Source organism: Nesoenas mayeri (genome assembly GCF_963082525.1).
Source record: "Nesoenas mayeri genome assembly, chromosome: 3".
Taxonomy (NCBI): Eukaryota; Metazoa; Chordata; class Aves; order Columbiformes; family Columbidae; genus Nesoenas; species Nesoenas mayeri.
The window spans coordinates 60411966-60429266 of NC_137544.1; the positions used below are offsets into that span (position 1 = coordinate 60411966).

At 37.3% G+C, this 17301-nt stretch overlaps 1 protein-coding gene across 1 annotated transcript in view; it reads right to left on the reverse strand.

The window, feature by feature from the left end:
• Positions 1-789: 789 nt before the first annotated feature.
• The window catches only part of MAP3K5 (mitogen-activated protein kinase kinase kinase 5), a gene marked incomplete at its 5' end in the record, with an annotated part of 102810 nt that continues 86298 nt past the window's right edge, over positions 790-17301 (reverse strand). The window contains 9 exons of the mRNA XM_080341344.1: positions 790-909; positions 1728-1804; positions 2697-2809; positions 3695-3807; positions 6319-6559; positions 8974-9079; positions 12713-12898; positions 15883-16051; positions 16141-16318. Of these exons, the coding sequence (XP_080197470.1) occupies positions 849-909; positions 1728-1804; positions 2697-2809; positions 3695-3807; positions 6319-6559; positions 8974-9079; positions 12713-12898; positions 15883-16051; positions 16141-16318 (1244 nt within the window). The 3' untranslated portion in view covers positions 790-848. The remainder of the gene's footprint in view (positions 910-1727; positions 1805-2696; positions 2810-3694; positions 3808-6318; positions 6560-8973; positions 9080-12712; positions 12899-15882; positions 16052-16140; positions 16319-17301) is intronic.

Sequence of the window (17301 nt, forward strand, 5' to 3'; positions counted from 1 at the left end):
AGGAACACCCAGAAAATATTCAATGCTATTACCAAACTCAAATCATAGTAACATATATCAGAAAGGTTCCCTTGATACTCAGGATTATTTTTTTTCTTTTTTTTTTATTCCAATATTTTCCAGTTGTACACCTTTATTATTTTACAAGTCCAAAAAATACAGGAAAAAGTAAGTCTCAGGTTCTTTTTATTTTCAACTGTGTATTTCAGAGATAGCTTTAGAACAAGCTAACATTACTGTGGTTCAGGTGTATGCAACTGGTACAGTTCAGTAGTACATAAACAACTCTAAAACAAATGCACCATAGAACTTAAATTACCAAAAAATAAACAATATTAAACTATGTAGGGTAGTAGGTAAAAGCAATTACCTTTAGGTCTTGCACACTAAAAGAAAAATATCTAATTATGATTGAAATTATGAAGGTCTACTACAGATTATTGAGTTACATTACAAAGAAAAAGAAGCTTCAGAAGTTGTTGTCACATTTTGGTTTTGTTCCAGTGATACACAGTCACATGAAATCTTACATCAGTTTTTTATGGAATTAACATCTGGTTATTTTAACTACAATATTTTATGAGTTTAATGGGTTCTGGTGATGTCGGGGTTTTTTTATATTTTTGAAAAACTTGCATATAAAAATATTTAAGAGTAAAATAATGTTGCAGGTTGTTTACAGATTCCTTATGGATTACAGGAGTAAAAGCAGTCAGGAAGCTGCAGTGTTTTTAACATCGGTAAACAAATACTGGATTAAAGTGCAACAGTCCTTTTGACAGCACACCTGCTCTGCACTGAAAGGAAATCTTTTTCCCTCTGCAGAGAAGTGAAGAAAAATTTCAGCGTCAGGTGTGTTTCTCTCTAAAGTCAGTGATGGCCTTCCAGAGCGTGCAGAGCATTCCTCCTCTGTAAAGAAAAAAATCAGAAAGATGCTCAGGTACAAAGATAGTCTCTAGCCTAAAAGCATTGCAATTTAGCTGTCTTCTGATTTTATTGCTCTGGTTTTGACCAATGAAATTCAGTGGGAAGGCTGATCAAAGGTGAAATTCAACATGCAATACTCAAATAGAGAACAGAGTCCTTTTCTGATTACGGTACAGGGCAATCTTTCCACTTCTCGGATGCCTGCTTTCTGGAATTCAGACCTCTGGTCCAAAGGACCTGCATAACCCACAGCAGACTTCCAACATTATGAAAAATGCCAATTACGGAAAAAAAAAAATCTTACCACCTATCATACTTTTTTAGGTATTTAAACTGACTAGACACACAGAGAGTGTTTGATAACTTCTACTGTTTTTACTTAAGCTTAGTTCAGCTGTGACCCACACACATAACATGATTAGGTGAAATCTAGTGTTAGTTGCAGTCTATGAGTAGTATTTCTGAAGTTCGATAATGACAACAGCAAAATTTTCTGTATCCTATCTCTACGTTTTTAAATAAAAGCAAGGCTCTAATGGAATATCCAGTGTCTCCAACTGTAAAGTAAAAGTTCTACTTTAACATTTTCTCTTTGCTTTCCTTGAATAGAAAAGCTTATTTTTAAATTTAAACAGTATGAGCTGTTTATCAGGAATGCATCCATATACAAAAACATACCAGACAGTGTTACTTATTTTAAATTAATACAGCACAACCCAATAAACAGAGACTTAGTTATTTGCTCTTGTAATAAAACACACTCCTGGTTCAGCACTGTTAATTTAGCTGTGAAGCGTTACCTCAGCCTCAAACATTTCAGATCATCTCGTGTAACATAGCAGAGAACATCCATTAACGTATAGTCTTCAGCCAAGAACTACAAAAAGAAGTTTAAATGAACATTTTGTTAGAAATATAATCTTACTTTCCAAGTTTTATGTACCATCTGCTCTTAAAAATAGAAGTTTAAGTTTAGAATAAACCTAAAATTGGGCCAAAATGTGGTAGGTGTAACAAATTAATCCACATTATTTCTTGAAATACATTGAAACTACTTATTTTTTATATTGTATATTCCACGTTGGCATACAAGGCACAACTTGAAAGGCGTAATGCTTTTACAGCTACTCAAAACTTCTGTCAACTGGCATTTCTATTGTTATCGCTGATACCTCACAGTTACAGACTTTAACGAACACAAATTAGAGCATAATTAATGCCACATTTCACCCACAGGGAAATTAAAAACAAGTGATGAGATACCTTTTAAAAAATGGTATCTACATTTGATGTACTTGACCTTTGATCTGATCTGTAGGAGTGATAAGTACATGCAGGTTTTCCCAAGTCAGCTGAAATCCTGAGATGCACAACACCTCTAAGATTATATAATTTGCTGCAGAGCAGACCCATCTACTGCAGGAGATCTCACTTCAACACAGTTAGCCACGGGTGAATATGTACCCTGTATCCAGGCCATGATCAGCAGGAACTGCTGCAATGTGTAATGATACTGAAAAATTATAAACCAAAGCAATGCTGTCTCTTTACCAGGACATCTTGTTCCCTTATTCCTCAGCAGATATAGGAATTATCAGTAAGACTGCATTTTTATTAATGGCTTCATATTCATGGCTTTTTCCTATACTCTGAAAACAAATTAGTCTCTGAAAATGTGCTGAAGTAATTTAAAAGGTTTGGTAACTTCTTGCATTGAGTCACAAAGCAGCACTGCAGCTGCGTCACAGTGTGAACAGAATCTTTGCTACCTTGTTTATTGTGGCCTCATCAGCTCCTTGAACACTCAGCCAGTTTATGAGATCAGGGTCTCCAGTCCCTGTACCAGTGGAATGACGATGACAGACAGACAATCCAGGAATATCTAGAACAAGAATTTTGAGAAAAGGTTTTGTGTTCCCAAAGCAACCTCTTGTCATTTTAGACTGCTGGAGCACTTTCTTCAGTGAGCTTTCCCTTTAAGCTTAGCACACCAGTGTCCCCATAAATAGAGATAAATGAGAATCCCAAAGCGCAGACTTAATTACAGTTTACAGACAGTTAATACGCCAATTACACTAGTAGGTTAGGAATACAGTAGTGTGAACATTGATATAGATACACTTTCTGTCTTCTTTGGAAAATGACTTTAGTACGATGCACATCAATGTGAGATGTAACTGCTTCTACACTGACGTTGTTGCACCAATTTAACTAAACTGTTCAGAGTAACTCATACAACTGGCATGCAGGCAATGCCTTAGACCAAGGATCAGCTGCTTTGGAAAGCAACGCTTCTTTGAAGCACATTACATAGAAACAAACTGCATTAGCATTTCCACCTTCTTCAGGGCAGATGCATATCAAACTCAGTTTCCCTTGGTAAACTTGAAGTTGTATTTACATCTCACTGATTAGATCCTCTTGAACTTTCACTGTAACAATTGGAAGAGTCTGTAATTCAAAGAACACATACCTAAACATACTAGATTATCCTCTTTAGAAATAATATTTATTCTGTAGGATATAAGCCTCATACTCTTCCATATAAACACAAGCCAAAATATTTAAATCATACCATTCCTCGTACTGTGATTAACAAATTCAGAAATTTGTTTCCACAACATACATTCTTACTTCAAGGCAAACCCTAACAGGAACAGCTTAGTAAAGTATCTTCACTGAGACTGGCTGAATAAAAAGAAGTTTAGCTGCCACTGTCTTAATCTGTAGCCAGCGTGAAACTTTTTTGAAAACTCTTCTCGCTTACCTATTGGCTGTGACCTAAGCCGTAGGCTTCTGATTTCTTGATCTTTTTCTTCTATAGCTTGATGTAAGAGGACTTGAAATTCTCTCTCCTTTTGAACCAACTCCTCCAATAACCTGTGAAGTATCAGGAAGGAAGCACACATTTCTTTAAGTCATTTCAAATTTACAGGAAAGCAATGATCTTGCTACACTTAAGCTGGAAACCTTGACAGAGGCAAGGACAGAGCTCTTCAGCTTCAATAGGAAAATCCTCTCACTATTGATTTATTATGACCAATATCAAGACAAACATTCACTGGTTCCTAAAGCTATAGCTCTGAAAAAACAAGCCCCAAACATGCCAGCCTCCATATACACATCCACCCACTAAACAGGTGGTATGGTACAAAATTTCAGTGAAATTTCTACAGCCAGCATTCTGTTTTAAACAAAACTGTAACTAAGAAGAGTAAGTATTGAAGTGTTTCATAAACCAAGGGCTAGACTTTATGACACAATCCTTTTTAAGGAAAAATGCCAGTTCATAGCTCCCCAGTAGACATTTTCAAAGGTATGACAAGGGTGAAGCTGTAATGAAAATGTGGTGAAAACTTACGGTTGCATTTCTTAAATAGGGAAAATATGTTCTCATCCACACAAGGGCTGCCCCTTCCTCACATACTAGGCACACTTTGTGCTTATCCTTCTGTGTTATATAAAGAGTTAGAAAAGAGGAGGCAAAATAACTTGTGTCTTCTCCTAAGCAATTATTTTTGAGAATGTCAAGCAGAAACAAATTGGAACCCATATTTGACCTTCATTCATAACACAAACCCAGACAGAAACCCAGAGAGATTCAGTGTCAGCACCTTTCAAACTGATCAAAGGAAAACAATCAGAATACAATGGGAAATCAGTATGTGAAACCGCTGCAATTTGTTATTTCAAAAAAGAGCTTCAGTAAAGATGAGGACTCATGAACAATATGCATTCAGGAACTTGGTCAGAGAAACTGGACACAGAGAACATACGCCTAAACCTATTACTGACTTAGAAAGATCAGCCTTTAAAGAATTGCAGCACCTTCATCCCTTCCTTGAAGCCTTTGTCAGCCTAAGAACCATCCATGTGCTAACTGTTCCTTTGTAGTATGATTGTTCCCACAGCTTCATCTCTCTGCAGATCCACATTCTGTCCAGACAGGTGTGCTGTCACCTTTCAGTTCATTTATTCCTCCTCTATCCATTCTGGTTGAAAAAGGCCTTCAGGCCAACAACAACAAAATCAACTATTTTCTCTTGATAACTTCTTGCTGCTTAAGCCAATAAAGCTTTAATTAATACTTTAACAACCACCCATATTATTTACCTCAATTTTTTTGCATGAATGACAGGATGTAATTATTTGGCAAAAGGCTTCTCATTTGAGAAATTTACAAAAAGCAAAGTGCTAGAAAAGAGTATTTCTACAAGTTTATAATTTCTGATGCTACTCCCCATCATAAATTCGGGAAATAAAGTGAAACAATCTAAATTATTTAGGTATTTAAGTATATCAATAAGGTCATTAACACATTTCTCAGTGGTCATGACAAGCAAAAAAAAATTGTAATATAAGAACTCAAAAATACTGATACTTTATTAAGAACAGTACAGTCTAACCATGGCAAAATTCTCAGACACATTTAAAAGTAAAGTGCAATATAACAATTTAAATCGGAATAATAACTACAACGAATGTTCTAGCAGCATAAGATCTGCCTTATTGAAGAAATACTGTCTTTCTATCAAGGTCATATTCAAAATATACTGAGGTCAGTAGGAAATCCAGTGTCAAATCAGATGCAGTCAAAGCTAAAGTACCTACTTTAATCAGACTATCTGGTATACTTTAATGAAAACAAAATTTTGCAGAAAATTATTTGGATAAAATAATGGAAACAAATTCATCTTTGACATTTCTTAAACAAAAAAACAAAACAAAAAAAAAAACAAAAAAACAAACAAACCAAAAGAATTGCTTCTCAGGTTTAAAGTAGAATATGTATATTTATGAAAAAATCCAATATCCAAATTTCTGGCTTATTTCTTCTTTTAAAGAAAACATCAATTTTCCCCCATCTTTCTCTGATGAAAAAAAATTTATTTACTAAAAAGCTATTGCTTGCTGGTAAGCACAGAACCTGCTGCAGTGAATTCTGTGCACAAAACAAGTCTGAGGCAGTTTCCCTGTGGAGTTCACGTGCGGCTGTTGACTAGCTTGAGTTCATTCCCCAAGAATAACTATAGAAAAGAACAGCAAGTTCTGCCTCAATGGAAACAAAACATAACACCATTCATCAGCCACACACAGCATATGAAGGAGAGAAAAACCAGAAGCTTGGCAGCAAGCTCATTTTTTTCCAGACCTTCCTTGAAAGGGCACCTGAAATCAAGGCTGACCTTAACTTGCATCACTCTTGTTCTGAAATGAATAAAACTAATGTAAGTGGTCAATCACAGCTGAACAATGACCATAATTTAAATTAATAACTTGCAGTACTATGGCATTTTTATACTGTCTCTAGTATTCTAGCACATATATATTAAAAGCAAACCAATACATACTGTCACAAGTAGGCTAGTGTCTCCTGGTGTCCAGACTTACCTGTTTGTCTCTAATTTTAGCCTGCCCAGCTGGACGCTCAGTGACCTGTGAGCAGCCTGGGAATCATGGGACACTGTAGAGCTGAGTGTGCTTACACCTGAGGTAGCTACTGCATCCTCCATGACAATGCAAGGCTGTTGGATAGTTTGAGTCTGGGGCTGTTCATCTTGATCTTCAACCTCTATGTCATCTTGATCTGCAGTATCACTTTCAGATGCAAGACTAAAATGTGGCCTCAATTCTATTAGTAACATTAAAATATAAGCAAAAGAAAAAAAAACCCCAAATGTTAAAGGTGTTGAACAATAATACAAAAGTGACCTAAGTGACTATTTACAGATCATCCTACAACACTGGTTAAACCAGACCCAAAATTTCTGTTGCAAGAGAACAGACGATATCTCCTAGGGGTTTAAGACCACTCAGACCATAACAGCATCTTAGTTTATTGTTGGTTATTATTCAGCCTAACAAATGTTCAAAAGCTCTGTAAAACAAAAACCTGAATAGGATACTAGATTTGGCTCGCATTTCACCTCAAATTGTGCTGAAGTACTATGTGCAACATATGTAATTTCCTTATGCTTTATTCCATTCTCAGTGGTTTGTAATTTCTAACATGTCTGACCTGAAACGTTTTATTAAACAAAAAAACATTATTTCTCTTATATTCAGCTATTTGTGTTGTTGCTACTCCGGTACATTTGGCATTCTCTCATTATAAGAATATCATGTTTATCTAAAAATTGTATTCAAAGATACAGAGAGGAAACAACAAACAGACCCCTTTCCTGACAATTAAAAGTAGCACATTTCCCTTCTACTTAGCAGAGAGAACACAGTTTATTTTGTAATGAAGTACATTCACAGAACAGCACACACAAAGTTGTATGTGTACTCTGGTTTCTGTTATTCCAGGTTCAAACTACCTACCAGAGCTTAGCAGGTATGCAAGACATGTACACAAGATCTTACACTCCTACACAACCTATTATTGCAGAAACATCTGTTTGTTAATTCTAACTATTTAATATAAATCTTCTTTCCTTCCTTCAGTTGTGGCTTCTTACTGCTGAGCATTCCCCCTCTAGCGTCTTTACCAAAACATGCTCTCTTTATTTTCTGAATCACACTTGGTTTTGTAAACTTTTGTCGTTTCTGCTGAAGAACAAGTACTTTTCTCTTCTTTAGAAAAAGGACATTCATTCCTCAACCCATTTTGTCTCCATTTCAATTCTATGTGCCTTCTTCAAGACTGAACATACTAGGATCAGCAGAGCTGTGTTTCCTCAAAGGGAGATTTATTATAATAGCAGTTACTCAAATATTGCCAAGCAAATGTCTGAATTTGCTTTGAACTTCTGCATCACACTAATAAGAACAGAAGTCCATTTTGTCACTGTTCACCACCAGGCAGTATAACCATACAACATATAACCATACATACATATGCTTCTTACCACACCTAAAACATCCAGTAACTTACAGAAGTGTTAAGGTCAGAGATAAATCTTCACATCATTTTTAAAAAAGAGAGGAAAAAAATAAGAAAAAAGCCAGACACTGGCAAGGGGATGCAATCAGAAGTAGGACAAGACAACTAGAGAAGAGGCAGATGATCAGTGCCCCAAAGCTACCAGGGCACAGAGGCTTCCGTTTAAGTTTAATCATGTACAATTAATGCTGATACTGAGCTGTATGGGGAAGAACAGCCCATTAGGGAAGAATTCTACACCTCTCCTGTTATATAGCAATAAAGTACATGCCTGCTAAAGGTGTCTGGCATTCTAATCAAAAGGCAGATTTTCCTCACAACTCAAAGTAAAACAAACACCCTATTTATGCCTTGCTGGTTGTGCTAGGGATATGGAAAATATCAAGGAAAACAGAAAGAGCTGTAACATCTGTTGGAATTTTCAAATCCCCTTGTTGATAGTTTAAGACTTATCCTGCTGCAGAAAACAGCAACATAAGTATTCTGACTTCAGACTTAATGCATTAAATCATGTATTTCAAAACTCCATCACTAATTCCAATGCAGGGAACAGTCAAATCACAAGGTAATAAGTTAAGAAGCAGCAGAAAAACTAACTCTGGAAATAGAGGAATAACAGAATGGGCTACAGATTCTTCCACACAGACTCCTCCTCTCAGCTAAGCCATGCATTCAACTTACACAACATTGACAATACAATATTTGAACTGCATTTTAAAAAAAAATATTATCTTCTTCCCCTCCTTCAGACAGCTTCTGACCAGGAGCCAAGAGACTTTTCAGTGCCCCAAATGCACATCATTAATCTGCACTTTGTCAAACACCTTCAAAAAAATCAAGCACATGCTGGCAAGCGGTCTGTCCTTTGGATTTCAAGAGGCAGCACTGTACACCTCAAAAAAAATTAGGCCCCAGAGCACTGTAGCCTACTACAGCTTACTGCGCTGCAGAATGGTTTAGAAGACACACCTTGGAAAAGTGCTTTCCAAAATAACTTGGACGATACACTGATCAGTTTTTGAGTTGCAAAACTGACAGTGAACAGGAAAAAGGCCACTACTGGTTTCAAAATCTTAAGTGATGCATCATAATTACAGCTCTAAAGCATGTTTAAAGGGAATAGCTAATAAACATTTGCCAAGTATTAAGAAGTGACTCACCTGGGACCAGAATAGTAATAGCAGTCTGCACAGCTTTTCGGATTATGCTGTCCAATGCAAACATCCAATGTGGCTTGATGTTATGATTTCGGAGAACTTTATTGACCTAGCAACAAGTAATTCAGTTCAGATATTATATCCCCCCAACTTAAAACTATAATATGTCAGCATTATATAAAGTGTTTAAACTTACAGATGCTGTATCAAATCAGGCAATTAAAACTACTTCATGTTGTCATTAAAAGAAGAAAAATAGAAATATCGCAAACTGCCACCATTTTATTACAAGTCATGTGGTATTTTGTATTTTTTATCAAGTACTAGTGCCTATGTTAAGTGATTACTGATAACTGCAATACTGAAGTTTATTTAACCTTCATGGGTGTGGAGAAAAACTTAAAAGGAATGCAGGCAAGACAAATACCAAGGACCATATTATGAAAGGGTTGTAACTTAAGCTAATTATTCTTGTTATTTTTTGGCATCATTTTCAGTGCTTGCTCTGAGCAGTACTTATCTATTTTGAAGTACAATTGTAGGAAATATCAAATAACTAGTGTAATGCTACCCCTTGATTCAGAAAATAATTAATGTTAGTTTAAATAGTCAGGGGACTTCAGTTACATGCTGTGTTGTTCTCTTTTTTTCTGCTTTTTACTTTGTACAATAAGATAGTTTTCTATACTGGGTTGCTCCCCATTCCCTGCAGTCCTGCTTTCAAACCACTTCTATTTTTTACTCCCAGGTGCCTCTATGGATTCTCCATGTCACTTGCAAGAATGTTTCTACTTTGGGAAAAAAGTTTTCCAATTCTCAAATGACAGAGAAGACTAAACACTGAGCTACAGTAAGCGGCAACAGCACAAAACAGACTTGGCGCTGTTTCCCAGGCACAGCAGCAATCCAAAGCAACAGACTCCATAGGAGTAGAACTTCAGAAGTTGCAGGAAGATAAAAATGTAACTATTTAGAAAATTATGAAGTTACTCAAAATCTTACAAAGAAAAAACGTAGCAACTACACTACTGCTTACTAAAAAAAAAATGTGGCAAGAAGATAACTTAGGTCTTCCAAAAAAACAGATTAGCTTAACTCTTTCATATGTTTATAACTTCTCTGTAAAAAAAGACTGAAGTTACACAAATAATGCGTTCAGAAGATGTGCAAGAGTTATGATAATATGATTAATAACATTTCTTAACTGCCCCAAAGCAACAGTATTCAGTAATGCAGTAATTAATGTAGGCACCTGTAGTGGGTTTGGCTGGGATGGAGTTAATTTTCTTCCCAGCAGCTCACACAGTGCCATTTTTCAGACTGGTGACTAAAACAGCCTTGATAACACACCCGTGTTGTTTTAGCTATTGCTGAGCAGAGCTTACACAGCCTCATCGTCTTCTCTGTTTCTTACCCTGCCCCACCAGTGAGTAGGCTGGGGGTGAACTAAAGGCTGGAAGGGGACACGGCGAGGACAGCTGACCTGAACCGACTGAAGTTCTGCAATAAAAGTAGGTGGGTAGTTTTACCAAAGGAGCTGTTGCTCAGGGACTGGCTGGGCGTTAGTCTACTGGTGGTGGCTGACTGCTTTTGCATCACTTGTGCATTTTTTGGTTTTATTTTTTGTTTTTGTTTGTTGTGGGGTTTTGTGTTAGCTTGTTTGGTTGGTTTTCCCTTCACTTATTAAACAGTCTTTATCTGGACCCACAAGTTTCCTCACTATTTTTGCCTTTCCAGTTCTCCCCCCATCCTTTTGGGAGGGAACGAACAAGCGACTGGGTAAGGGCTTTCTCATACCTGCCAGCCAGGGCAAACCCAACACGGTACCCGTGTCTCCTCAGTTCTGTTGCCAATGGCCACGAGATGGCACTTGGACACCAGGCTTGGACTTGGGGAGCTACCAGCAGCCCCAGGAGCCTGCCTTGGGCCTGGCAGCTGGCAACAGCTGCCCAAAGTCCCCCAAGACTTGCCCATAGCCCTCCCGGGCAGCACAGCTCCCCTTTGCAAGCACCTCACACCTTCCCGTACTGACTCCTATTACCAAAACATTGACATGCATTTAGCTAAGTTCAGCCTATTTAAGTCCTAAAGAAGCACGATGTAACTTTGTCAAAACACAACAATCCACTGTGATGAGATTTAGCTATTTGGATTACAGCACAAAGCTACTTTTTCTTGGTTGCTCCGATGAGAATATTGTGATTATTAAACCTTGTTACTTGAGATTACCTTAAGTCCTGAGAACAAGGCAACTACTTTTCCTCATTCTGAGCAATATTCCAGTCTCTGCAGAATCTGAGGTTTTGATACTGATCTGGATTTCAGTTTTCTATTACAGAAATCTAATGTATGTCAACAATAAAAATTAACAGTGGGCACATACAAAGCAAAGTTTTTCTTTGAACTTTCTATGTGTTATCTTAGTTAAATAATAGATAGTAATGGAAGATAAATTTATCAGTTAAAACTCAGAAACTTGTAATGATGAAGTTAACAGAAGAGGATAAAAAAAATTATAGAAAAGAACACAACTTAGGCAATTACCACTGAACAACTGATGCCCAACAACAGCTCTATCAGAAAAATCAACCCAAATGATTATACTTCCCCCACCTCAATTTTTTTCTTGTCCTTGAATTTTTTTTTTCTTTCAGGTGTCAAAACAGTAGTAATATGAGGCTAAACAGAATGGAGAGCTGAAATGTACTCAAAGAGAAGACTCAAAGAAAATTTCATTTGTGGAAGCCTCTCTTTTACAGATTCATTTCAGACAGTTTTTTTTGTAAACAGCATCTCATTCTTGTCAGTGTAGTCGACAAAAACAGTTTACATGCTATGCAATCCTTCTGACAGCTCTTGTACTTGTCAGAGTGCCTCAGGCTTAAATGTTAATAGAATCACCCACCTCAAATGCCTACCTGGATTGCCATTTCATTTTTACTACTTCAGTCTGGACAAGTGATGCCCAACACAGCTTCACCCTCCCGTGCTGGTTATTCGTCTTCAGAAAATGTATTTGGTTCTCTTCTTAATGTATTTTTAATGTATTTAAATGTTACTTCACAAGCAAATAGGCTTAATGCTTTCAGTAAACTAGCTACTTAAAGGGTATAATGTGTGTGTTTGGTTGCTCACTGTAGGAAATAATACATTTTGCATTAATTATTAACAGAAAAGTAACCTGTTTTTCTTCCTTCTTATCCTGCTTATTACAAATTGAAATGAAAATGTCTAGTTTTTGTAGAAATCTGCTGCTAACCACAAATACTAGAATAAGAACTCAATACAATACTGTAAGGTAGACTACTACTGGCTGCATAGAGTGGTTTAATGCATTAGTTTACAAGGGAGGCCAAATTCAAGAGATCCACATTTATGTAGGATAAGCCGGACATTCAGTGTTGGTCTTATTTACCAGAAAACTCTCCAAAACAAGGGTTTAAAAGGGCTTTTAAAAAGGCTTTACTGCTTTAGTATTATGACATAATGTTTACACAACCATGCTGAACCTTCTAGATCTTTAATCAGCAAAATCTCAACAGTTGTGTTCAGGGTCTGTGTCCTGCCAAAGGATCACTTGGCAACCCAACCAAGTCATGGCTGCGGGCTGGGTTTTGTTTTAATAGCCCTCAAATATTATTGTTTCAGTAACTCTGGATGGAAGTTAACAAAGTTGCTTCTGGCTTCAAGCTTTTGTTTTTTGGAAGTTTTGTGCACAAAGTTCTTAGTAAAAATGACTTACAGCATCTTGAAAACCAAACAGCACGAGCTGCACTTGACTGATACCATGGCTGTCAAAGTCGAGCTCCAGTTTCAATTTTGAAAGAGTGTTTGCGATGATTTTGCGATCAGTGGACCGTACAAACTCTCTGAGGCTGGAAACCAGCGTTGTGATATGTTCCCATTTTAGCTTGGGTTCTTCAGCTCCCTGGTGGAAGAGAGAGGAAAATCAAGTTTTGATAGCCACTTTTTGAAATATACACCCAGAGGGACTCTAGTCCATAACATCAGCTGGCAAAATGGATTTTCAGAAACTCTTCTGCTGCTGTTAAGGGAAAGGTGTGCAGCTGCAGGCCAGGTAATGGTGGTAGCATAACCACAGCAGCACAGCTCCCTGCTAACGCAGATGACTTGACCAGAAAGTAGCCGACTTGGGTTTATATCAGTTACTGAAGTATGCATGCACACTATAGTCTGTGTGTCTCATTTTACAGGAGTGAAAGGAAATTAATAAATATAAACATGCACCAAATATTACACCCTACTTCTAGTTGCAAATGTGTACTTTGCAATGCCTCTGATTTCAGAGTGCCTCTGAGAGACAACATGCACAGTCCAACAGTAGCATTTAAAAGAAGAGATTAGTCAAAGTTACACAAAAGGCTCAGCAAGACATCGGTTCTTTCCCACATAATTTTCCTTGATATGGAACTTTTAGACTTAGCTATTCTTAAAGCAGGTCTACTTGTCTCTCATCTTCCTATTACAATACCGAAGTACTTATTTTTAAAATTGTTGGTGTTTTTGAATGAACTACCAAAGTAACAAAATACTCAAAAGCATTCATCAGAATAACCAGTGTAAGTAACTAGGAAGCAGAGGGCTGTATTTACTCTCTAAATTTAAGCCAACTGAATACAAATTTTAACTCCAAATCTTGAAAAATTAATCTAGAGATAGAAAACCATAATATTTCATGTTGAACAACTAGTATGTGCTTATTCTGAAGGAAGTAATTATTTGTATAGACTAAAGATATCTAACATTGATCTCTGTAACAGGAGGACATATGGTGTTTGGTTCTGCTGTATTTGCCCGTTCCATGCCATGATTATTACAGCTGGCCAGACATCAAGAACTTTTTCCAAAATGCTGAGGTTTTAACTACAGTTGATTAATTCTTATCAGGATGAAGCAAAACCAATTCGATTATATAAGAGAGAAAGAAACTAAAAAAAGAAAAGCAGCTCTAGAGCAGTCAAATAGCCCATAGACTAAAGAATCCATTTCTGACATAAAGGATCCCAGCCTCTGATCCTGATCTGCTTTGATTTGGAGAATTCACCTGATCATTTGCTAAACTGAAGTGGATGCCACATTCTGTCCTGCAGTAGCTGATCTCTTTTTTTTTTGTGTAAATTTAAAAGCCATTAGGGCAGATAGGTGGACACACATCACACTGTAGCCATAGACTAGAACATCCAAGTCTAACAAGGTGCGCTGGGGACAAGGAAACCAGTATGGCTCTCTAATATAGAGCAGTGAGCTATTCTGGGAGGGTCATTCTCCTCCCCTAGCTGCCACACTCAATGACCTAGTAGAAATCATTCTTACAAAAAAGCTTTTGTGAAGGGAAAAGTACTATCAAAGTCTAAATCCTGATGAGGCCTAACAAGCAAATCAGGCTTCCATCTATTGGTAACTTCTTGCATTTAAGCAAGACATATGAAACCAACTCAACTTCCCCTTAGCTGCAGTTACCACCACTTTCTTGTGATTTGAGTAGGCTTCCTACTCTTTGACCAGGGTCCCTCTCAAGGGAAAAAGTGGTGTTTGGGAGTCAGAGTTCTGCATCCTCTGGAAGGGCAGATGCTTTGAACTCTTCAGCTCTACAATTCTGTGTCCCTGCTCCCACCTTGGGCTGTTCCAGCCACAGCTGAGGAAGGCAGGAAACACCAAGCATCCTCTCTGGATCTTGTCATTGAGTTTCAGCCTCTTGGAATCACTGATAATTCCTTTCATCCACATGCTAACAACTGCATCTGTTATAGCAACACTCTAGCACCACACAGATCACAGGCATCTCTTTTTGCCTTCTATTTTAACACTTTCTGTAGTTACCAGGACTATAGTCACCAGGACAACTGTGGGTTCACCCCACAATGCCACCAGGAGTTAAAAGCTCTTTTTATTGGTATGGCAGCAATTTCCAATTCCATTAACTGTCGTACATGCAGAAGAATCATATTGGTTTGCTTCATTTTCTAAACAGTACTATCTTTAGAAGATGAGTTGTCACATTTTATACAAATATGTTTTAGAGCAGCAATACTTAACCTTGAGAATGAAGTGAGTCAATTAACTACTAACACATTACAAACAATAACAAAAAAATCATGTCATCCAATTACGGTGTTGCAACATTTAGCAGTGTGGTCATGACCTGTCATTCTGAACCAACACATCACCATGAATCACCCCACGAAGGAGTGGCAAAAGGTCATTCTGCAATCATTTTGTTGTTTGCTGTAGCTCCCGCTCTTACTCCATCTTCCCTCCCCTCCATTTGTGCTCCCAACTGCTCTAAGGAATACCTGCAACTTATTTTCTCACTAGCCTCTCCCTTTTCCCTGTTATGCTGTTGACTAGAAGGCAATGGTTTAACAGTCAGCCCCATTTTTTCTACACAATAACCTAACATAAGGCCAGAGCAGGCCAAAAGACCTAAACCTCCCTCTGTTAAACCAGTTAGACAGAAGATGGAACTCTACTAAAAGGGGGGGGGCAAGGTAATTACCTCCTGGTGATGATCTGTTTTACATGAGTTGAACCAACAGCCTCAGTCCCATTTAAAAAAAACAAAAACAAACAAACAAACACACACAGGCAAAATATAATACCATGAAACCATTTTTTTTTCTGTTGTCTGGCCAACACTAACACGGCAGGCATACATATAATATTTACAAACAACACAAAAGGCATATGTAATGCAGCATAAACAAGTGTAAAGCCTATTTTTCATAGCCCACATAAAACAATAAACTGAAAGCTCACATAATGTATGCTCTCTAGTTTAATTGAACTTTCTTTTTTAATTGCTTTACTACGTGTAATTTCAAAAGTTCCAGGTAATTGCAGATAAGTCTTCAAATTCCATAATATTTTTGCTGCCTTTTGAAATTACTTTACCTGAGCCAAAGCTTCCATCAAGTTCCTCACCACCTGCTCTTGGTCCTCAGTTAGTATCCTGTGAAGGGTGGCTCTCCTTTCGCTATCCTTCTTCAGCATGAAAAACCCAGAATCTTTCTCTTCTGGTGAAGGAGGTGCACTGTGATCCTCAAAATTTTCATCTGGGATGCTGAATGAAAGATACTCAGTGAAAAGAAACTCTATGAAAACCACCCCAATGCACATATTCCTAATCTACCGTGCCAGATAGCTCTTTACCTCAGAAAAAGGGACCGAATTCCCTTCCCATCTTTTTCTCCACAGGATTTGGCTCTTGTTTTGAAAGAAAATGGATCAATTTTTAATTCTGTATCAGGTGAGACTGAACCGTATTCACTGCTGCTACTTGTATCTTCCACCAGAACAGGGACAGGCAACGATATACTCCGAAGATACTCTATTCATATAGGAATATTCAGAAATTAGAACTTAATGGTGCCATCACAGTTCTGAAGTGAAAAGGTTATTCTTTTCAGAGGAAACAGAAAGACTCCAAATCTTCTCCTACGCCATAACAAAATATTAAAAACAAAATTGACAAAAAACTTCCTCAAGCTTATTCTCCTGGAACAGTGTTATCTTTCAGTTATGTTTTTATTCAAAAGCTTCTCAAGACAGGCAAACGTTGGGATCTTTTCAAATTAATTTAGAAAACTTCACCACTGGAGTGAATGTGAATCTCAGACCACCAGTAAACACTTTCAGAAGTAGCAAAATATTTCTACAGGGTAAGTCATCCAAGCACCTTCCAAAATCTTAATTTTATGTCTATAAAATATATATATTTTATACAATACATAGAAATATACATACTATAACACACATAGGATACATTTTTAATCAGATTATTTTGTATAAGTTTAATTAGTTCATAGTCTTTGACCAAATATAAACACATGCACATTAAGTCAGAACTTTCATTTTTAAATCCAGAGCACACACTAATGTTGCAAGAAACTATTCCTACCTATTTCACATGTGCACATTTCAAAATGTACTTTGATAGCAACTTGCCATGAAGTTAACTATGTGTTTGCTTGTTTCCACCCCCCAGTTAATTTCCTGAAAGAGATGACTATCTCATAGCCAGGCCTGAAAAGGGGTCTCAAATGCATTATACTTTTTTCAGGTATAGAATTTAACCTAATAAAATTCTGTGTTATCTGCCTCCACAAACCTTGGATCTCTTTCTACTACAAACCAGCCATTTGGTTTCTTGTTTGGATTTCCACTAAAAGGCCCTGTAGCAACACGGCAGCTTTTCAGGCCTGTATTACCCACCTGCCCAGACAAGTCAGTCATAGCCCAGTAGGATTACAAACAGTATTTTAGATTTGCACAATGAATTAGAAGTTCCTAACAGAGAAAGGTCACTTATTT